This window comes from Lacerta agilis, chromosome 3 (genome assembly GCF_009819535.1).
Source record: "Lacerta agilis isolate rLacAgi1 chromosome 3, rLacAgi1.pri, whole genome shotgun sequence".
In the NCBI taxonomy this organism is placed as follows: Eukaryota; Metazoa; Chordata; class Lepidosauria; order Squamata; family Lacertidae; genus Lacerta; species Lacerta agilis.
The window spans coordinates 30,761,805-30,784,587 of NC_046314.1; the positions used below are offsets into that span (position 1 = coordinate 30,761,805).

Sequence of the window (22,783 nt, forward strand, 5' to 3'; positions counted from 1 at the left end):
ACCCGCTGGCATTTATTCCAGAATATACCTCGTGTCCCTGGAATCAATAAGACTATCAATCAAATGACTTTAATTGAACACTTAAAATAAGTTATGCAAGAGAAATGGTAGCAAGGCATTGATGCTCAGCTTGAAGTGATAGTCCACAAGTTTGGACTGTCTTCTATAAAGCATTTACACCAAATCACTAGCATTCTAATCAATGTAGAAGTCCCTGTTAAATCATCTGAAACCCAAATACCTTAGGTTTACTGACTTATGAAATAGAGTAAAGAAGCTACACTAGAAAATATTATTCCATTCTTCACCATTAACAAAGGAACATGACAAACTTTAGGTTATCCTGCATTCAGTACACTACTAAAGAAAGTATTAAATGCTAAATACTACAGAGAGTGAGTGCTCCCCATGCAAACAATGAAATGCTTGATTATTTCTGTGTTGCTATCTTCTCTGGAGTAGGGCTGTGCTAAGATTATCAAGATGTACATCTATCATGCTTTTGCAAGAAGGCACAAATAAGGAATCTGCCAAAGAAATGTTGGTCAGTAGAAACGCAAGACTCAACTTTGTGAATTGTTTGGTGGCTATATCACTTACAAATATTATCTAGAATGAAACTCACAAGCAATTACACCCATTGAATCAAAAAGAATTATCCTACCAATGTCACTTCTGTAAAGTAAATGGAGGTTGACTAGTAATGAGGTGCATATTAACCTAAAAATTGGGGGGGGGGGGTAGCTGATGTGGTGACCTAAATATGATTTGGACCTCCAATAGCCCCAGCCAACATGGCAAATGGTCAGCAATGATGGGTGTTGTAGACCAGCATTTTTTTGAAGGATACCCCTGCCCTAAAATTTATCAATATTCTTAAAAAAAAAAACTTGAAAAAGGGATTAAGACAAACTACATGGCCCATTCTTTCTTCACTGACTTCTAAATATAACATGCAACGGGCTTGGTGGTGGTTGGGGACTGATAAAAAGGCAATGAATACTCCTTCAAATCTTTGGCAATATGTAACAAATATGAGACAGCTCATATTTAAAATCTTCATTTCTCCTTATTTGACACACTCCCAAAGAATGAAGCCAAGTTATTCCATATATCAAACAGAACCTAGTCTACGGTCTTTAGCCTTAGATACTAAAAGCATTTAAACCTTCAACAATGGCTCATGGTTTACTTTATAAAAGGAAAACATGCAGCAACCAAAGGCATGCAACATACAAATATTTGCTAAGAAGAGTAGCTAGGATTTTTGGAGGCTATTTTATGACTATCCATGTATTGGGGGAATGAGAGGTTAATAGAGGTGGACAAGTCAGTATGTTTCCAGTGTGTGTCAGTTTACCAAATGTGCATTCATAAATCCATTCCACCCCTTTTCTGAATTAATCTGCATTTTTGAATTTAAAAAATATGAAAATTTGCATTTCTTAAAAAAAAGATATTCTTAAAATGTTTTCCCACAAAAGACCCATCTCTAAACATACCAGTTGCCAGCTGAGTGTAAAAATCCAGTCCCAGAAGTAGACTGGTGGCCAGTCTGAGGTCTTTTAAAACTCAAAATCCTTCCAGAATGCACACACTGATGGAATTATCATCTGATCAGGGGCAAGGTCTGTAGTTCAGTGGTAAGACCCATCCTTTGCATATAGAAGGTTCAGTTCCTGGCACCTCCAGGTGTAGAATATTCCTGTGTGAACAGGCTTCCTCAAACTCAGCCCTCCAGATGGTTTGAGACTACAATTCTGATCATCCCTGACCACTGGTCCTGCTAGCTAGGGATCATGGGAGTTGTAGGCCAAAAACATCTGGAGGGCTAAGTTTGAGGAAGCCTGTTTTAAGGGATGGCAGAAAGAGTACAGTAAAAGTGCCTGCCTGATGCAGACAGACAGACAGGGAGTTTGAAAGTGTAGATACTGCCACATGGAAACAACGGTTTCTTACAAATGTGGAATCATGTTGCACCTGTAACAGTGCTAGTTCCACAGACTAAAGCTCTTGAGTGGGCACATGTGGGGTAAGGCTATCGCACAATTCCAATGGTGATCTGTTTGGCTGACTAGCTCACAGTCTTGTGAAGGTAGAGATATAGCTGTCAGTCTCATAAACATCCATTTTAAAACTAAAGGATCAAACCTCATAACAAGAAAGAAACAAACAAACAAAAAACACCCAACAGTGGATGTGCAAAGCAAACAAAGCATTAAGAAAGGGTGTTTTGGTTTTTTAAGTGTAAGGTGCTAAGATCTGACTGACAACCAAGATATTGAGAGTGCTGGGCAGACCAAAGTAACAGTAATTCTTGAACTTCAGCATACAAGTAGTTTTGCAGAGCAGATAATCCCTGTTCACAGTGCGTCCCTTTCCCTATAGCCATTCAGAAGAGGACCAGGTTTTAAAGATTACTTTTCATCTGCACATCACCAGATTTATGGAAAGGCGCTTGACAGCTGTGGACCCTTAACAGAAAAATTCTCTTTTCTCCTATTGCAACTTTTGTTTGTGTTGTTGACAGCCCCATTGCATCTAATGCATTTCCAAGTGGTGGGGAAAATTGTTTCACTAAAGCTATTAAGGATTTGTCAAACTGCAATTTACTTATTTTTTTGAGATAAGCTGGGTTGTTTTTTGTTTTTTTAAAAAAATGTGTTACAAATGGTGGTCCACACAATCTCTGAGCAATGAAAGCCAGTCTTGAGTGCAGTTAAACTCTAGCAGATCCTATTGTCGTATAACATTGCACACAGAAAAAATAGCATAGTTTTTAAATGTACCCTTTATCTTGTTCCTATGATTCTTTACTATTGTGCTTTTCCTTTCCACATGTAGTTTCAGAAGATGGAACCCTGCAGAGAAACCTCCTAGCTTCTATTTATTTTACAAGCTGGAAAACTGCCAGTGTTTGAATTCGATGGTGGCAAACATTCCAACCCAGTGACCAATAAATCTCCCTCCTCCTGCTAATTACACAGTGCTTGGTTCACTGGCTTTCCTGCCATCTGATTGGACAGCCTCTACATTCCATTACCAGTGACTCACCTTATGCTGGGCAAGCTGCATCTTAATTTTGTCTGGATCATTTGCAATTTCAAGCTCTGTATCCAGAGTCTTTTCTGAATCATCCAGCCATTCAGTAAGTTTGTTCCAGGCTTCATGGAACTGTGGAAAAGCAAGATTTTCAATTACATACATTGACAGGCATAGATTATGCATTCAAAACATTCAACACACATTTAGCTTTGAAAAATATTAAGGGTTGCATTCAGTTAGGTTTCACTCAGGGTGGATGCACTGAAATTAATGGGTCTAAGTCAGTCACGTCTACTAATTTAAATGGGAAGGGTGCAAGGTAGGAGAGGACGGGAAGTCAAGTTGCATCAGCAGAACTCATGTGCTGGCTTCCACTGGCGCAACAACTTAGTTGAATCAGGCCCACAATATTAAAAGCCAGGCAATCCAGACTGGATTCACGCAAATAAATGTTGGACCAAATGACTATTTCCCTTTTAGAGTGATGCAAATTATTTGAAATATCTCTGGGATCGCTCAGTCAGCAGAGTATGAGACTCTTAATTTCAGGGCGATGGGTTCAAGCCCCATGCTGGGAAAATCCAAGACTCCCAACCTCTATTGACACAGTGACATATCTACTTGACCAGGAGTGGCCCTTTCTGGCCTGAGGGCCACTCTTATGGTTGCTGAACCCTTCAAGGGCCACATACTCTCAGCACAAATGCAAATAACATGCTGCTACCCATGCTTCCACCACATGTAGAAACATACACTATACATACACACGCATACACAAGGTCAATAAAACATGCATGCTGTTTTTTTGCCAACATAAGTGCCGGACTAGGAAGAGAGGATATTTTCCTCCTAGCCCAGGGCTGGAATGAGAACAAGAGGCCTCCAGTTACTCTGCCAATGTGCCTCTTCTCCTTTGGCGAGGAAACATTGCAAGCAGGATATGAAGCTCAGGAAACGGAAGTGCTTCTGTTCCTGTTTCTTGAGTTCAGTGTCCTACCTCTGGCATCACAGCAGAAGAAGAGGCACCTTTCCTAATAAGTGGAGGAAGATATCCCAAATTTTCTGGGGGCAAGTAAGCTGCCTGACATGACCTCATGGGTCCCACGTGATCCATGGGTTTGCTACTCTTTCCTTAGACACGCTATCTTGTTGGGATGATTCACACATATGATAAAGTGCAGTTGTGAGGGTACTGCAATCATGCAGACAGTACTTCCTTATTTTTTATATGGGGTGTTGTTTGTTTGTTTAAAAATACCCCACATGACAACTGCAGCCCACATGAAAAATTAACACACATAATCAAAAGTTTGAGTTGTCTGCCTCATGTAGCCATCTCCCTGTCCCACCCAAATATGGGCTTTGATTTTAATCCACCTCCTCTACACATACAAAAAAACCTGAAATGACATGGTCCCTACACAGTCGTATCCCTTTGATATTACACGCATGAGTACAATAAGCCTCAGCCTAAGTTGAAACTACAAAAATGTTGAGAAGGCTAGAAGCACCCATGTAGAGAGGTTGCAATTTGTTTCAGAAAATGGTGGATTAATCAAGATGATTGTGAAAAATAAAATAAGGATGAACTTCCCATGCAAAACAGGAACACTGCTAATAAACATCTGCATCCATATACCACTCTGTTGCTTGGTTAGAAAGTAAAGATTCTACTTTCACTTTTGGTGTCTGGCCTGAAGAAACAGCCATTCTGGCTCCCACTACTTGCCAAACCTGTTGATTTAATAGTTTCCAGTTTCCTTTAGATGACTTAAAGTCATCACACTGTTCATTTAAACATGGGTTTAGTTACAGCAAGGTTACGCTCACATTACCTGCTTGGCGCGCTTCCTTGCATCATCCAAAGCTCTTCCTCTTTCCACTAAGCGCTGAACTACTTTTTCCCATCTACTCTGGACACTGATCAGCAGATTTTTAATGAGGACAACGTCCTGTTTCTGGCTGAAGTATTTCAAATGTGTTCCAGTTTTGTCCAGCTCAATAATCTGGTCACGGTGGGCATTCACTTCATTGGCAAAGACCTTGCGAAAGAAAGAAAAAAGATAATATTTGAAAAGCTTCAGAGTCTTCTAGCACACAGAGTGATGGTGTTATGCACTACTTTATTGGTCAGAGACACTATAAAATGTCACTTCAAAAAACTGTAAAATGTATTTGGATTTTAATGGTGCTGGCTTGCTTTAAACATGAATACAAGCCAGCCAGCCTGTGGGTCCAAGGAACGGGAAGAAGAAAGTTACACATCTGTTGTTGTTTCTGTACATACCTTGTGTTCATCAATTTGAAATAAGACAGTATCCAAGATAAGACTTGGCCGAGAAGCTACTGTCAAGGTTTGCTCAGCTTGAGTAAGCCAGTTGATGAAGTCCTGCAGTGAGTTGTGGAACTCCATTGCCAAATTGAGAGCTTCTTCCAGTTTGATCTGTAAGAACACACCATAAATTAGCAGCAGTGAACAGTTTACACTAGAAACCATATAAACTTTATAGAGAAATAAACCAAATCATGTCTGAATGTAATTTGGAAGAAGGCCACTGTTGTCCTGTTGCCTATTTTTTTCCAGTTTAATACTGGTATGCTCTGAATATTTAAACGGCACACAAGGAAAGATATTTCTAAAAATATTTCAGCAGAAACTGACAAAACAGAGAACCTACAAGGATTGAGCAGGCAGAAGAGCATCCAATGTCACATACAGACTCCTGCCATTCAGTGCTAAATGATGAGCCTTGCAAATATTCAGACTGTAATCCAGGAACATCATTTCAGCTTTGATTCTGCTTGCATGAAAAGGGGATAATATGCAGTTGTATTGCATGAAGGATTAGGAAGATAAAGTTGGGGATTTGCACTATGGAGACTATCCTTTTTGCCGAACACAGGTCTAGTTCAGACAACTTTTGGGCTGGCAGGTCTATGTGCAGAACAGAAGCTACCCCCCTCTCTTCCACCGTACAGATTACTGCTGTTCCAGATGTTACGAGAGTGAGTCCTAAGCTCCTGTCCTCCCCACTATGGTACAGTCAGAAGGAGAAATTCAGCAGGTTTCATTTTTATTTATTTATTAACTATAGCCTTTCATAGCATCCAAACTCATGTGTTTAATCTTAACTATGGCTTGCCGAAATGAAAAATAAATAAATTAAGCCATAGTTTAAGAAGCTGTCTTGTTGCAACAACCATGCTTAAGCAGTTTATGGTTCAGATGCAGTGCTCAACAGTGGTTTATCCAAAATGGAAGTGGAAGCTTTCAATCTTCCCCTTGGGGCAGTACTGGAGGTGAGGGGAGTGAACAAGGACTCAGCTAGATTGTATATGTGATATAACAGTGTGCTACCAGATGGCACTGTGAAGTCCCATTTTTCTCTACCTGTTTTCCCTGTTTAAATTTACAACGCATTTAACTAAAACACTTCTTTAATGTGTCTAGAGACTAGTCTGAGACTAGCTGCAACAAAAGTCTTGAGGCTAGCTGCGACTTATCCCCCAATGCTAAACAATGGTTTAGTGATATAATGTGAACTGGGCCCCTTTCTCATACAGCTGAAGAATATAATGTGTTGGGTGTCAACATGGTTTGTCTGCAATATCATATGTAACTATACTGACTACCCAAAGGTTTTGCTGGCCCAGGCCATCTAATACAATTGAAACAATCCTTTAAATTTACATTACATGAGAATGCAAATACTCCTTTTCCCAAGAATGGCTTCATTTATTTGTTTAATCATTTCTGTTCCATATGAACATATTTGTATTTCAGCTGCTTCAAGATGTAATTTATAGTCTGGCTCAGAGTAAACTGTTTATCTATGTTTGGAGTATTTTTTATTTTATTTTTTTACAAAATAATGTCCACCCCCATGGAAACCTATAGCTATGAGTAAGATGCTTCTCCAGGAATATGAGGTCGCCTCCCAGAGGACACGAGAGAGGCCTCATCACTTAAAACTTTTAAGAACTGCTATGTTCAAATGCCAGCAATAAAATTAAAACATCAGTTCCAAGCTGACAGGATGATGGACTGGGTGGCTAGAAAGGATTTATTCATTCCTTAGGTCTGCGACCTATAGACTACAATAGGAGGTGTTTTCATTTACAAACATTGGTCTGCTGCCATGTAATTTATTGATCTGCTTTTCCAGATGAATCATGGTGTGTGACATCATTTACAGGTTTAATTGCATGGATCCCTAGCGCCTGCTAAAAGGAAAATTCTGTATTTGCAATATTCTAATATTAAGACACCCAAACACATTTCAAAGAATTTCCCCATGTTTGATATGCAACATACTTTTCTTTCACTCAGCTTTGTTTCCACTGATTCCCATTTCTCTTTAAGATTATTTATGTCCTGCTCAACATTTGTTTCAATAGTCTCTAGGCATCTTGCAAGCATCTGTAGGCCCTTTTGCATCAGACACTTGTATGTTTCTTCTTTAGCTTCAAAGGCAGCACAGAGTTCCTAAACAAAGAGGGAAAGTATCACAAATCATTAATGCATAAACATTTATTCGAAAATGTTGTCTCCGTAAAAGTTTCACATATTACTTTAAGCATGCTAGCTATATTTTGGGGAGTTAATGTGAGTTGAACAAAGGAGGTGCCACTGTGCACATTCAGTATTTCCAACCCTGGGCAGTCTGCAGCCCACAACTAATTTCCAGGGGCATGGATATGCCATTCTCCCTTCCCTCTCCAGGTTCAAAAGAGAGGCTAAAACAAGGGCTGTTCAGAACACAAGAAATAGCCCAGTAAAATCTGATTTATTACTTGTGTGTGAGAGACAGTCATAAGCTTTGCCCTGTGCCCTTAAATTTCTGCGTGAAATGAACCATCTTACCAGGCCATGGTGATCAAAGCTGATCTAAAACAAAGGCATAACCACAGAAGATTGTGAAGCTGCTTACAGAAAAACCCACCAGCTACGCTTTGCATCTCCGTTGAATATGTACTTGTCATCTATGTTAGCTTTTCTAAGAAATATACACCAAGGCTGGGGTGCAAAGGAAGGCAGTTTGTGTGCCCTGTTTGCCTGAGGCTGGCTGTTCTATTTAAAAGCTGTTTCATTAAAAAAGGAAGTAGAAAAGCTCTCTCCCACATGTGAGTGCCATTTCTTTACATTCCAGACCTTGGTTGCAATGCTGCACATGCTTGCAGCACCACTGAATGATAACCTAAATCTGAACCTAGTTGGAGTTAAGAACTTAATCTTATATTCTAAGTACAAGAGGGCAGGCAACTGTTAATGAGGTTTTGGCTCTGAACTACTTCATTCAGACACTGAAAAGAAGAATACCATTGTGCTGTCTGCTGACTTAGAGTACAGTCTTTGCCTCTGTGTACTGGTAACACGAGTTGTATTGATGAGGAAGGAAATAATAAATGGAGAATGTGCTGCAATCATTGGCTAGCTTTTTAAAAAATGTTCTAACAAAAGCTAAGGGACAACAGAATAAGCTCTTAAATTTGAGACTGCAAGTAAATTCAAAAACAATCTGGTTTAAAGAAGAGGATATACAGAAAAGGGAAAAGGAAAAACTTAGCTGAGCAGTTTTCAGCACTATTTTACAGGGAAGAAAAAGACTTTAAGGGTATTATTGATGACTATAGTACTGTACTCAGCTAAACTTTATAGCTGAGTACTAGAGTCATCAACAATACCCTTAAAGTCTTTTTCTTCACTGTAAAATAATGCTGAGAACTGTTCAGACATACACATGTACTGCTCAATCAATTTTGCTACTTAGTAAATTACCAAAAAAAATAAGAGAGTGTTCTCATTAAACCTTACATGCATTTCACTGTGCAAATGTTTCACTACGAATGGCCACAAAAGTTTAGCTTCCAAATTGGGACCATCTGCAATGCTGAGATCCTTACCATATGGATATTAAGCTGTTCTCTTGCAGTCTCTGGTAAACCACCAACTGGTTTCGATGCCAAAAGCTGACGCTCCGTTTCTGTCAGCCATTGTTGCAGATCTTCAACTTCACCATGGAAACCTTGGGCCTAAGCAATACATCACCACAGCATTTCAGAACATATTTCAATAACCTAACATGCTACATCAGCTAAGGGGTTGTAAATGTTGAGCCTATGAAATCAGACTTAAGAAAAAAAAACTTTAAAAAGAAATGCTACTAAACCAGAGATATCCTCTGGAGTAAAAACTGCAAATTGTTGTCCGTATAATGAAACAGGGTAAAATGTGAAAGGAAGAAGGAAAGAAAAAAAGAAAGACCCACAAACATTTCATCAATTGTATGAAACTGTTATATTTTATATCTCAAATAATTCCAATTGGAAATGCATTTTTAAAAATCATCCATACAGTAAATATGACTGCAAATATTAATTACAGTACAGTTAGGCACGGACAGAGAAAAAGTGCTGTACAAATGGGAACTTAAGCACACAAACTCAGGCTCAGTGATAGTTATAATCTATAGCTTGATACTTCAAATTATTGCTAGTTCTCCAAGGGCAGAATCCAGCCAAAGTTATCCATTTCTGAGTCCTACGATTTCAGTGACAGAAAGCTAACTAACTGTGTTGCCAATTTCTCCTGTGGAAATCAGTAGCTGTAAAAGAACTTAACCTTGGCTGAAATGTGCTCAAATATATTAATTCAATGCAAGTTTATTTCCCTTTGGTTCAGTTTCTCATACACACCTGGATCAAAGCACTGTCCAGCTGCAGCTTCCTCTTTTCTGTTTTTTCCAAGACATTTTGCCATCGCTGATTCAGAAGTTCCAGCTTGCTTTGCAGATTGCTCGCTTCTTCAACAGCACTTGACTGAATAAGGTCATTTCCTGCTTTCTTAACTGTTTCCACAGTGGACTGGTGAGCCAAGACATCATTTTGCAGCACCTGCAGTTACAAACATGTCATGCCTTGCTGTATTTTAAAAACGCTAATTTCATTCAGTTGTACTAAAGTGGCAACATAATAATTTCAGTAAAAACCTTTGCAGGCAGTATGTAAGAATAGCACATACAGGATTCAGAGTCTGCCTAAGGGAATGGGACTATCATTAATAGTTTACAAGAAGAAGAAGAGTTTGGATTTGATATCCCACTTTATCACTACCCGAAGGAGTCTCAAAGTGGCTAACATTCTCCTTTCCCTTCCTCCCCCACAACAAACACTCTGTGAGGTGAGTGGGGCTGAGAGACTTCAGAGAAGTGTGACTAGCCCAAGGTCACCCAGCAGCTGCATATGGAGGAGCAGAGACGCGAACCCCGTTCACCAGATTACAAGTCTACCGCTCTTAACCACTACACCACACTGGCTCTCACAATTATCCCTGACCTAACAGCATTATCTTTACTACGAAAAATCATTACATATTTTAGTGTGCTTGATTTGTAAAAGTAACTATGACCAAATTTAGTCTTTTTCTTTTTTTACTTTCCTGTTTATACTCTCCTAACAGGAAAGTATTTCTTGCAACATTACTGTAATGGTTGATACAAAGGGAATGCAGACATGACAGCATCCCATTAACTTAACTAGGAAGCGTGGGCATTCACAAGATTTATTTTTTGGGGGGAGGCGGAGCTGCTGGATCAGGCCAATGGTCCAGCTTAGATCAGGCCAATGGCCCGTCTAGTCCAGCATCCTGTTCTCACAGTGGCCAACCAAATGCTTCTGGGAAATGCACAAGCAGGACCTGAGCACGATAACATTCCACATCTTCTGTGGTTTCCAGCAACTGGTATTCAGAAGCATTGCTGACTCCAATTGTGCAGGCAGGGCATATTGTTCATGGTTAGTAGCAACTGATAGCTTTAAAATAGAATTAGAAAAAATGGATTGAGAAGAGGGCTATCTTGGCTGGCAGCCAACAATGAAGGTGGGGGAGCAGCCTAATTTCTCCCCATGCAGTAGAATAGTGCTTGCATATTTTGTCTCCTATTATGCTCTACAACCTGGCGAGCTCTGGTCCATGGGGTCACGAAGAGTCGGACACGACTGAACGACTGAACAACAACAAATGCTCTACAAATTACAGAAACATGCTATTTTAAAAAAATGAAAGCTCTGAGTTTGAGGATTATGGTTAAGTCAAGAGAGAGGTGCAACTGCCTGTCCCCATCGAAAGCCATCCTTAGAAGTCCTAAATAGGAGGAGCTAAGTGGCCAAAGCATGGTGAGTGCATCAAGGCTCAAAGTATATGGGTTCAGGGGTGTTATGTAACATTCTGCTGATTTCTTCATAAAGTTATGCCAAGCTATCCAAATCTTCCTATATGCTGAACCCTGTGAGAATGGACATTGCATCTCAGGGATGGCTGCCAAATCAAGAGAAACATTTTTAAGGAGTCTGAAGAAAATGGTATTTAAGCTGATGGGTAAATAAAGAGAATTTGCCATATGAAAATAGCAGAAATGGATATTTGTTGCAGGAATCATTAAGTGGATTGATCCTATGTGTAACATTCAGATTTGGGAGAAGAGAAACAAAATTACATCCCCGTAATGGTCTTCATAGTGCAGGAAAGGGAAACTTACTGTATATGATGTGATTTAATGAAGTGAGAACCATGTTTGAATACACTCTCACTTCAGCGTTACAATTCGAACATGGAAAAAGCTTTATTATTCATTGTTTTAAATAAATGTCCATCAATTTGAAAAAGTCAAACTTTTATAACAGAAACAGGTGCCACTTTTTCTCCCCTCCACCCTTTTAGGACAATGGCAACTGCTTGCCAAGTTCCTGAATTTTTTGAAGATCAAAGAGGAAGTTCTCTCTAGCATGGAAGACTGAAATGAGCAGGAAGTACCTAAGAGTGTGTGTTTGCTGAACCCTTTCTGTACCTGCGACTCATTTATTAAGCCAAGACAGGTATGTGATGCTTTGCCAAGAATACATTTTTTTAAACCAATGAGATTTTCTGAAACATCCATGACTGGGAAACGTAAAGAAAGGAGGAAACAGCAGTATCTATATGTTAGCAATTACGTTTTGTAATACAAATTTATCTTTGGGCTTGCATCCTTTGAAATCATGATTTGATGATGTACGAAAATGCTCTTTGCAAATGTTGCCATAAAAGGATCCAGATATATCTACAACAATAAATCTCAGAATTATCAGTTACATACATGATGTTTGGCCAGCTCAATTTCAATAGCCTTGGGGTCACCACCCACAGGTTTCTGTTCATTCAGCAGGTCCTCTGTATGGGTGAGCCATGCGAGCAACTCATCCAAGGCATGTTGGAACTGTCCCAAAGCCAACAAAGCGCCTTCCAGCTTATGCTGTAAAAAAAGGGGGGGGGGAATGGATGGAATTATTACTTTTTGTTAAGGCCGCAAGTGACTTAAAATGTCCTTAGTTGCATCAAACCTCAAATGAATGATTGCAATAAGGCAAGAGTGGCTTGCGAGGAGGTGTGTCACCATGCACCTGGCCTCCTGGCAGTGGAGTTGCTACCAACTATTGAGAGGTGCGGCAGCCAGCAGTTTGACGCTAGGCCTATCTAGCACTCCCACCAATATGTCCACCTCCCTCAACCTCCCTACCACCTTGTCCTGCACCCTCTTGGTGAGCAGCAGTGACTCCACTGCCAGGATGCCAGGGTCAATGCACCACCCCCGCCCCCAACTGCTCCTGGAATAAGAGATGTCATCTAAATTTTATGTAATGCGCTTGAATGCAGCAACATTATCTGAAAACAATTCTAGACAGGGAACACAAAGTTAAAAGTTCTTTTACAAATATTTACTTTTAGAAATCCATCCTAGAGTGAGCTGTAATATAAAAAGCATCATTTTATCCTCCAAGGAACTTGGATAGTTAGTCAAAGAGACAGAGTTGCTCAACACCAACCAGTGAGCTTCGTGTTTGGGTCAGAATTTGAAAATGGAGCTCCACCAAAGAAACCCAACAATCTCTCCCCATGTATATCTCATATGCCTGATTTAATATTGTGGTGTAGCAACTTACAATAAATCACTGACCCTAAGGACACTGGAATATGTCCTCCTGCCATCTGCTTGGGGCAGGGACTAGCATTTTTTTTTTGCTAATGCACTTTGATGAACCCACAGAAATAAATAAAAATAACTATGGTGTACAGCTTCTAGCTTCATAGCTACAACAACAGCCTGATTTGCAGGAAACATCTGCTGCCCGGAAGCTTATTGGAAACTGCTCCATGTGGCAGCTGTCTCCTTGTGTCAAACTGGTCTTCTGTAGTGGCTCAATTTGTGGATCGGAACATTTTGACCATGCTACCCTAATTTAAAGTTTGCATTGCATTGCAGTGCAGTGCAAAAAATTCCCTAAGCTCAGGGTCCCGCCCCCCCCCCCATGACCACTAAAAAATGTTGATGGCCTTGGTGAACCATTCCATGATTTTTCTGTCTGTTATAGCAACTGTAATTTAATGTGCTAGATGCTGTATGAATTTAAATATTTTTATTGCTTTTTTATTTCATAGAACTGTAGAGGTGGAAGGGACCCTGAGGGTCATCTAGTCCAACCTCCTGCAAATCAGAAATCTCAGTTAAAGCATCCGACAGAGGGCCATCCAACCTCTGCTTAAAAACATCCAAGGAAGGAGAGTCCATCGCCTTCTGAGGGAGTCATTCCACTGTTGAACAGCTCTTACTGTCAGAAAGTTATTTCCAATGTATTGTATTTTGCTGTATTACAATTTGCATTCCAATCAATTCAAATTGTACTACACTATAAAAATGCAATATGTTAACTAAAAATAATAAATAAATAAAAACTGTCAAAAAGTAATATGAGTATTTGATGCTATGCATTACCTGAATGAAAGGCCACAGTTTTGAGAACCCCTTCCCTAGCTCAGTAATACACTTTGAAACACAAAGTGTTTCCACGTGGAAACTGTTGCTATTGAAATTTCGGAGCACGAGTGTCAGAGATGCATTTCATGGCAACATAAGGCAGAATATTACCCTTTTGGTTTCCATTTACCTGGCGGCTAACAATTTTATCCTCCAGACTTTCCCACAACAGCTTAAGTTCAGACAAGGGGTCTTGTACGGTGTGCTTATCACTCTCCTCTGTCACCTTCTTCAACAACAACTCTGCTTGGTGGTTCAGCCGTTCCATTTCAATCTGCTGCTGATAGGCTTCTTTCTTAAATTGCTGTGGAAACCAAGGAAGACAATAGTCAACAATGAATATCACCCAGAGAAGAGTGCTTAGTAGGATGCTCTGTCCTTATTTCAAAATTGCCAAATAGGTCACACTGGATATATCTGCCCCTGGATTTCCAATAACCAAGGCATGTGTTTTCTCCAAATTAAAACAGAAGGCCAACTTCACTCTTGCACCGGAAAAGAAAATGCATCCAGCATGCAAAAGCAGGAAATTTTAAAACAAATTTTAAAATCAGTTTGTGTGTGAGCGTGTGCCTGCAGTAGCAGCTGTTGCACCTGAGTGTTTGTTTCCTGTCTTCCCAATGCCATCCATTGCTACTGCTTACCAAGAGGGACAGTAGCAGAGCTAAGGCAACAGGTGTGGGTACAGCAGTGGGAGCATCAGACTGGATCCACCACTGCTCCTGCATCATGTCACGCTCTTGTTGCATTCACCCTACCCCTCTTGGTAAGCAGCATTGGCATTGGAAAGAGAAGTGTGAGAAACATAGATTGTTGGCTGCGACTATGCGCGCGCGCACACACAGAGAGAGAGAGAGAGAGAGAGAGAGAGAGAGAGAGAGAGAGAGAGAGATACTAATGTCTGCATTCACTGAGGGTTAGGATATAGTTTTACCTGTACAGTACAACAATATTTTGTGGCTCTCTCTTGTTCGTTTTTATATTTACCTGACTGTTGACCCAGTCTGCTCTGACATGGCTGTTGTTTCCTACAATTTTTGGCGGTGTTATTTCATGTTTTATTGGATTTATACTTTAAATTCTTTTAATTGTTTGACACTCATGTGGTTATGGAGTAACTAATCAATGTAATAAATAAATTAGCTGAATCCAGAAGAGTCTACCCCTTGTATTTTTACATGAGTCACAGTTCTGGGCATGCGTTTTGTTAACATCATTACATTTCTGAATTAGATGTAATTATAAATAAATGCAGAGATGTGGAAGAACAACACTTCAGCAACCAATCACCAATGTGAGAATGTGCTCAAGGCTTTAGCGACATTAGTTTCCCCACCAATTGCATGCTTTATGGGATGTGCAGAATTCCTGTTGCTAGAGGAACGTTGCTAGCCTTAGAGGAAATGGCAACAGCCTTTCCAAGGGTCATATCCCGGTTTCCAATTGCACACAGAAGCATGGAGCTCAAGGCAGATGGCCATGTGGACGTGTCCATAATACATCCCTATTCAGAATATCCCTACAGTGTTTGCAAAAGGCATGGAGGAAGGAAAACCACCCAATGGAGAATTTTTTTCATCTGATATTAATTTTGGTTGTGAAAAAGACAAACTGTATATCATGAGTTTTGAACGTCAGTGGTTGATGTTAACAAATGCTTTCTCTTTTGTCAAAAGGCAATTCTTCAGAGCTTTAAAAAAATGCTTACTGAGAAGGCTGTTAAACCTGTTAAGTACAGGGACCCACAGACCAATAACAGGTATGCAAAACCAGATGAGCCAGGCACAGAAGAGGAAGGGAATCCTTTGCACACCCGAAGCTTGTTGAAGATCCAAGGAAGAAGGGTTCATCAATAACTTCTTTCTGCCCTCAGCACACTCTGCAAGTCATTGGGCGGCCAGCCAACACTCCCTGAAGCCTCCCTGCTGTGACCCATTCACAAATTCCTATTCCCTATCTAGCCTAACATCTTTTACCAAAGATACTCACTGATTCAATAAGAGAGAAGTGAGGAATGTAGAAGGGCTTCCCCCTCACCCCTGTTACTGTATACCCCTGGGTCAAGGTGATGCATCACTATCACTAATCTGCCCTGTTTTGATGATCTCTTAATCCCCACTTTCATTTTTAGAAGTAATTTCTTAACTCTAATTTTCAGTCTTCAACCCCTGCTGAGAGACAGGGCTTAAATATTGGCTGTTAAATTTCCTGTTTAATTTCCCAACATATTCAGCCCTGCTTTGCACATACAACAACAGGGCTGGAGTGGATTCATCCAGTCTAATCCTGTGCCCTAAAACAGGATATCCTATACCATCTCTGCTTCCTGTGCAAAGCACACAGCAGCATCCAGGTATTATGAAAAGAATGAGTCATATTTCCATTCCAAATATTGCTTTTAGAGTTGGCTGGGGTTTTTGCTTTATAGTCCAGTGGGCTGCAGTGGAAATGAAGAGATCTATGAATGTTTAGGACTAATCCATGGTATGAAGAATGACAGGCTTTGCAGGAACTTGTGCACATTCTAAAAGGGAAGCTGGGTGTCATAAAAGTAATTGATGCAGTGATGAAAAAATAACCGCTTTTGAGGGGGGGGGGGGGAATCCACAATTAACCTGGAGAGGAAACTGATGTCATATTACTTTCAGACTCAAAAAGGCTGTACTGTAGATTTTTTTAAACAACATGCCCATACGAAAATAATTTACTTTTTGTTACTGTAAGGTCCTTGGATGGTTGCTCATGAGAAACCAGGCAAAACTCCAGCTGTTTCTTTAGTAGTTTTATTGGGCATACTATATACAGTGCAGAGCTAAAAAGTTCATGTCTGTATCAACCGTCTGCAGAATCCGGGAGTGGCCCCTTCCGGTTCTGACCCCAACATAAGAGTTTCGGTATAAGCCTCCCCTCTTTTCGTTTCACCCTTCTGCATACTTGGGGCGACGGAAATAGTGTGTCTCCCTTCTCGCCTGCCTGCCCCTCCCCACTGGAGACCTCGCTGCTCCCTCCGCTGGACGAGGAGGTGCTACTGGTCAGGTGGGGCTGAGGCTCTCTGTAGCATCCCGAGAGCCCTTCCACCACCCTGCGCTGAGTCGGGGACAGTTCCCTGACAGTTACAGACTGAATGCAAAGTGATTCAGAACACTAACACTCACAGAAAGATGTACATTCGTAAGAAGTTACTGTTTCATACCTTCATTTCTTCTGTCTGTTGTTTAACTGTTTCTAGGTCTGTTCCAACTGGTGACATCGAAGCTAATTTACTGCCAGCAATATCCACCCAGTCAAATAAGGCCTGTAAACATATTGAATAAGAAAATGAGGTAAAATAGTAGTCCAAGTAATTCTATAGCATAGTCTCATAGTAGGTGCAACATAATAATAATTGAGCTGTGAATGCCACTGAGTACTGTATATTTGCTACTGAATAAAATTGTATGTATTACAGGCAACAACTGTTTCATGCTTGTCCAATATGTGCATAACTGTGAACATGCGCATCGCTACAACCTGGAAATGGCCTGAAGGGGGGGGCAGAGACATAATGGGGCAGAGTGGGCTTATGCACACTCCACTGATGTGCATGGGGGTCAGGAATATAACCCCCACACAAAACAGTTGTTGCCTGTACAAAGAATTTAGAATTTTCTGCTGGGTTTTTCTACTGTGACAACTTTTTGTGCACTTCTCCATTTCTGAATATAAGAGTTGTCAAGTATTTTTATCCCCAGAAAACCTACAACTGGGGCATCAATGGAGAATCTTGTGGCATCTTAAGAACTAACCAAATTATTGTCACGTATTTGTTGCAATCCTCTGTGAATAAGTTTCATTGGGTCATGCCTAGTATTGAACTGTATTTAAAGTGCCACAAATCTCTTTGTTGTTTTTGAGGTAACAGATAGTGTGATCTGGCTATCCTTCCGGAATGTATGAGTCAAATCATTTATTAAAATTCTCAAGATATCTGAAGGTCTTTAGAGGAAGCTCAGAGAGTGATATTAAACTCTTCTGGTGCCATATCTATGACTCAAGATGGGTAAAAATGCAGCTGAGGGAGCCAGATTTTCATAACATTCAAGGACATTTCATAACATTGGATAGCAAAGGCCACTTCACTCCCCATTAATGAGGTGTGAATTACTACTGGGATCATGCATCAGCTATGCCTGAGCAGTTGTGTTCACACTTCACCTCCAACTTGGCAGCAGGTATTCCATTTAAGAGCATGCATACATGTGCATGTCCATATATCAAAGAGCACCTCCTCTACCCCAATAAAATCTAGGAACTAGCCTGCTTAGTTCCATTTGGTGGGAAAGATCCACATCTTTTTGCAGTGTGCACTGTTTCTGCAAGTGTCTTCTGGACATAATGTCATACTGGAGACAATGCAGGATAAAGACTAAGAAACTGATGGCTTTTAGGTTAGGAATTAAACCCAAGTAATGAAAGCTGAAATATAAAAATAAGCATGTTGCTGGGACCCTCTGGTCAAATACAGGTGGTTTTTTTTTTAATAAAAGAAAACAGGGTCTAAGATGTTACAATATTGTCCTGCCTCTTAACATTTTACCACGGTCCAACGTGCAATGCAGTTTCTAATGCAAAGATGGCGAAACTTTTTTCCGGACTGTGGTCCACATTCCCACCTGGGCAAACTTTCTGGGAGCCACATGTCAATAGTGAGCAAGCCCAGAGGCAAAGTGGGTAAAGCAACTAATGTACAGTTTACCTTCAAATAGCAGGCTTGATTCTACACACACTTACACACCCCACTCTATACGCTCGCTCATCCAGGTTACTAAGAGGCACTATCAGAGTTCAAGAACACAATCCAGCCAGGCAAAGACACTCAAAGTGGGTATGAAGTACTGTGACCTGGGGGAAGGGGGTGCGGTTGAAGGTGGGTGGCCTGGGATGAGTGCAAAGGGCCAGGCAGAGAGGGCTGGAGGGCTGCTTTGGTCTCCCTTGCCCAGGCATGAGGGTCCCCATCCTTGTTCCAACAGGTAGTTAGTTATTCTATCTTTACAAACAATGTATGTGATCCAAAGCAGTGAAACAGGAACCTCATTTACAATTACAAATGATCCACAGATAAGATTTAGCAAGGGCAGTGATGATTTATGGTAATTTTGAATATGTTGCTCACTAAACAGAATCAAATCACCATCAGGTAAGTTAAACTTTATGGGTAGCAACATGAGAACGGGCCTTCTCTGCAGTGGCTCCCTGTCTGAGGAATGCTCTCCCCAGGGAGGTTCGCCTGGCACCTTCATTATACACATTTAGGTGCCAGGCAAAAACATTCCTTTTTAACCAGGCCTTTGGTTGATTTGATTAACATCCTATGCCCTTTTAAAATGTGGTTCTTTTTGGGAGGGGGGGTTATTGGGTTGTTGTTTTCATTTTGATTATATATTTTGTGGTTTTATATTTTGATTTTGTTCTGTGAACTGCCCTGAGACCTCTAGGTATGGAGCAGTATATAAATTCAATAATAATAATAATAATAATAATAATAATAATAATATCATCAATAGGAATATGTTCAAAACCTGGTTATAGGATCAGTTACAATCACATGGGTAAATGCTATAAAACTGACTTTTATACCTTGTGATAGGGAAAAGCAATCTTTATTGAAATAAGCAATTAGTAATCTTTCTAGAATTGATCTGTTGATCAAAACGGACACCTAATGCTTATATTGTACAGTGGTGGGGGGAAAAGAGATGTTAAAAATTTAGACAAACTACTTTTAACATTTCTGTTCCTAGCACTGTTTAACCACTTTTCTTTTTAAAAAAAGTGCTTGAAAAATCACCAGCTAATTATAGCACTCCTATTACATACCCAGTGTACCTGAACTATAACCTGAACCTTATCAATAGATGGTTAGGAAGCTAGCAGCCATAAAATTTGAAGATATTCAATTATAGACATGCTTCTATTGGAGACAAATTTCATGTCAACTACTATGACATACCAGCAAATTAAAATGTATGGAATCTACCAAGTGAATATTTTATCCAAACTCCAAAGGACCTTGCCCAAAAAAGCTTAGGTTCCACCCCTTTTTTTGGTTTGAATGTCACCATCACACATTTTGTCTGAGCTAAATGTATCATAGTGACCAAACTCTTCCGGCAGAGGTTCTCTTGATCTACTGATGCATCCTCATTTTGCTGGCATATAGGTCTTGTTCGGATGCAACAAAAAGTCAAGGTTTTTCATTATGTGAATGACCAGCAGCAAGTCTCAGGATCATGTGATCCTCGTCTCCTTTCCCCTACTTTAAATGTGAAGTGGTAGAAATGTGAAGCTTTTGTTACCAGTTTGTAACAAATCATGGTTTCCTATTCCATCAAAATCTAAGAAAGTGAGGCACCCAAACCAGCATTTGATAATTGGCGCTAACCCGTTTGTTACAAACCACAACTAAAGCTTTACATTTGCTCCTCTGCTGCATAAAGGGGAGGGAAATGGAAGAAGGGAAAACATGTGAGTTTCATGATTGCCCTGGTTTGTACATGTAACAGCAAACCAAGGTTTGTCTCTACATCTGAACTAGGCCATGTCTTGAGATGCGGTCACAAGGAAAAATATCTATGCATAGGTCAGTATCGTGCCCATATGATTTTCCTTCTATAGCAGCTCAGGGTGGAAAGAAAAAAGGGGAGGGGTTTAATTTTTAAAATGCCCCCTGTGTTGTGGTGTTCTCATTCTCTCAAGCAAATTCAAAAGTTGAGGATCTAAGGACTTGCAGCAGGATGAAGATGAGGTCACAATAGTGTACAACCATTAAGTGCTTTATAGGCTAAATGAAATCTAACATTTTCAATTATTCTGAACCAACAATTCGGAAGAAAATCAGGGGTCTCTGGCTGATTAAAAATGTTACGAAAGAAAGAAAGAAAGAAAGAAAGAAAGAAAGAAAGAAAGAAAGAATATTAGATAATGCTTGTAAATTTTAAAGATTAGAATAACCTTACCTGCAATCCATCTTGATACTGAACAGCCGCTTGCATTGCTTCCTCAAGCTTGTCAACACGTTCTTTCCATGCTTTATTTAAAGCATCCCAAGCAGAATTTAGCTGCATTTTAAATGGAGATTTAGTTGAATAAAAAACTGGAAGGCAATGTCTACAACCTATATATAAAAATTTAGGATTGACATTAGATTAAGGTTTCTCTATCTGCAATATAAAAATTTATGCAAGAGCTTCCCAAACATTATAATAAGAGCAAGGAACATCACTAAATCTACGTGGGTATGTCTCTATCAAGGACCAGGATCGCCTCCACCCAAGTTTTGGGTGGCTTATTACCATACCATAGTTAAATTATGTAGATGATTCCACTTATCAGTGCAAGTTAAACTATAAGCTTCATAGGTTTATTTCAGTTCTGCAAAGTGCCTTGAAGGTTTCAAAATCAAACCAGAAGCCAGTGTGGTGAATTTTGCTTTTGACTCCCCAAAGAACCCTGTTTGTTTGCCAAGTATTTAAATTAGGCACCATACATCAACTTAAAAAAGAAACACCTTTCTATCCATTTCATATGGACATAAAATGCCAAACAATTACATGACTCATACCTCATCTATGCTCTTGTTGACTAATGGTTTGTCAGGTTCTCCACATGCTGCTATCAGTTCAGAGCCAAGGCTTACCACTACATCTAAGTCTTCTTGTAACCCATCTATCTCTTCTTTAATAGTCTAAAAAAGAGAAACAAAATGTTAAACTTTCCATAATATTAAATTTAATATTTAAGATTCATTCAGGGTGGCAAACATTATTTGCTATCCATGAGTGTTTAACTAGCAGAACATAAGACCATGCTGACCTTAAATTTTAAGAATATATTGATATATAAAGATGACAACATGAAGGAGGGAGTTTAAGAGCACAATTCAATAAGCTAACATTGTAGCTATACAGTGTGGGAAAATTACACCATAATGCTAAGAAAATAAGGTGAATGCTAGCCTCCTTTTAAACAAATTAGTAGGTCTTGCTTCTGAATATTATCAAATAAAAGTGCAATGTCTCAATGTCACATGGTGCCAGGCTGCTATTATTTCCCTGTAAAGAATGTTTATGACTTTTGTGAATAAAGGTTGGAAACCAGAGCTGTTTTAGGCATGTCCAATGGCAGTGAGATTATTTTACTCCCTCTCTTCCACTTTATCCCACACACATCCTACCACAGCAAATCACAAATGGCTTAGGAAAGTTCTCTCACTTCAACAGGCAATACTGGGGAGGGGAGTGCCTATCAGAAACATAAACCTAAAGACCAAACTTGTGCAGTCATTTGAACACCAAGTTGGGAGGGAGATTGGTCTGGGTGAGAACGGATGGTCTTTTAAGGGTGATTAATGCATGAATTTTCCCCCACTCAATGGGTGGAATTCAACATCACACTATGCCAATATTCCACCAGCAAGGGTATTTCTGCTTGTCAGATGCAATTATCTCCCTTTTCCTCCCTCTCCATGCTGTTCTTGGGGTTCCTCTGACCCTCCAGAGCATATCTGTGGGAGGTGAAGGGGGAGAAGAGGGGTGAATATCTATTGAGCTAGTAGAAGTTCTTGTGCTGGCTTCCATTAGCAAACTGAGTTAACTGAATCCGGCCCAATGCTTGAATCACCATTAGATGGCTTATAAGGGCACAAGAGTCATCAGAAAGAATGCAGGGTCCTGCTGGGTTGAGGCCAAAGGCTTATCTAATTCAGCATCATGTTCTCACAGTGGTCAACCAGATACCCACAAGCAGGACCTGTGCACAACAGCACTTATGATTCCCAGGAGCTGATATTCAGAGGCAAACAACCTTTGACATTGGAGGTAGAACACAGCCATCACCTTTCATTATTACTT

General features: G+C 40.1%; 1 protein-coding gene across 1 annotated transcript in view; it reads right to left on the bottom strand.

Annotated features, from left to right (window-relative positions):
- The window catches only part of DST (dystonin), a 292,631-nt gene that overhangs the window by 27,893 nt on the left and 241,955 nt on the right, over nucleotides 1-22,783 (bottom strand). The window contains exons 70-80 of the mRNA XM_033143180.1: nucleotides 21,496-21,618; nucleotides 20,891-20,992; nucleotides 17,089-17,190; nucleotides 14,026-14,199; nucleotides 12,180-12,335; nucleotides 9,742-9,939; nucleotides 8,950-9,078; nucleotides 7,361-7,531; nucleotides 5,333-5,488; nucleotides 4,881-5,087; nucleotides 3,055-3,174 (exon numbers count right to left, since the gene is read on the bottom strand). Coding sequence (XP_032999071.1) covers nucleotides 3,055-3,174; nucleotides 4,881-5,087; nucleotides 5,333-5,488; nucleotides 7,361-7,531; nucleotides 8,950-9,078; nucleotides 9,742-9,939; nucleotides 12,180-12,335; nucleotides 14,026-14,199; nucleotides 17,089-17,190; nucleotides 20,891-20,992; nucleotides 21,496-21,618 — 1,638 coding nt within the window. The remainder of the gene's footprint in view (nucleotides 1-3,054; nucleotides 3,175-4,880; nucleotides 5,088-5,332; nucleotides 5,489-7,360; nucleotides 7,532-8,949; nucleotides 9,079-9,741; nucleotides 9,940-12,179; nucleotides 12,336-14,025; nucleotides 14,200-17,088; nucleotides 17,191-20,890; nucleotides 20,993-21,495; nucleotides 21,619-22,783) is intronic.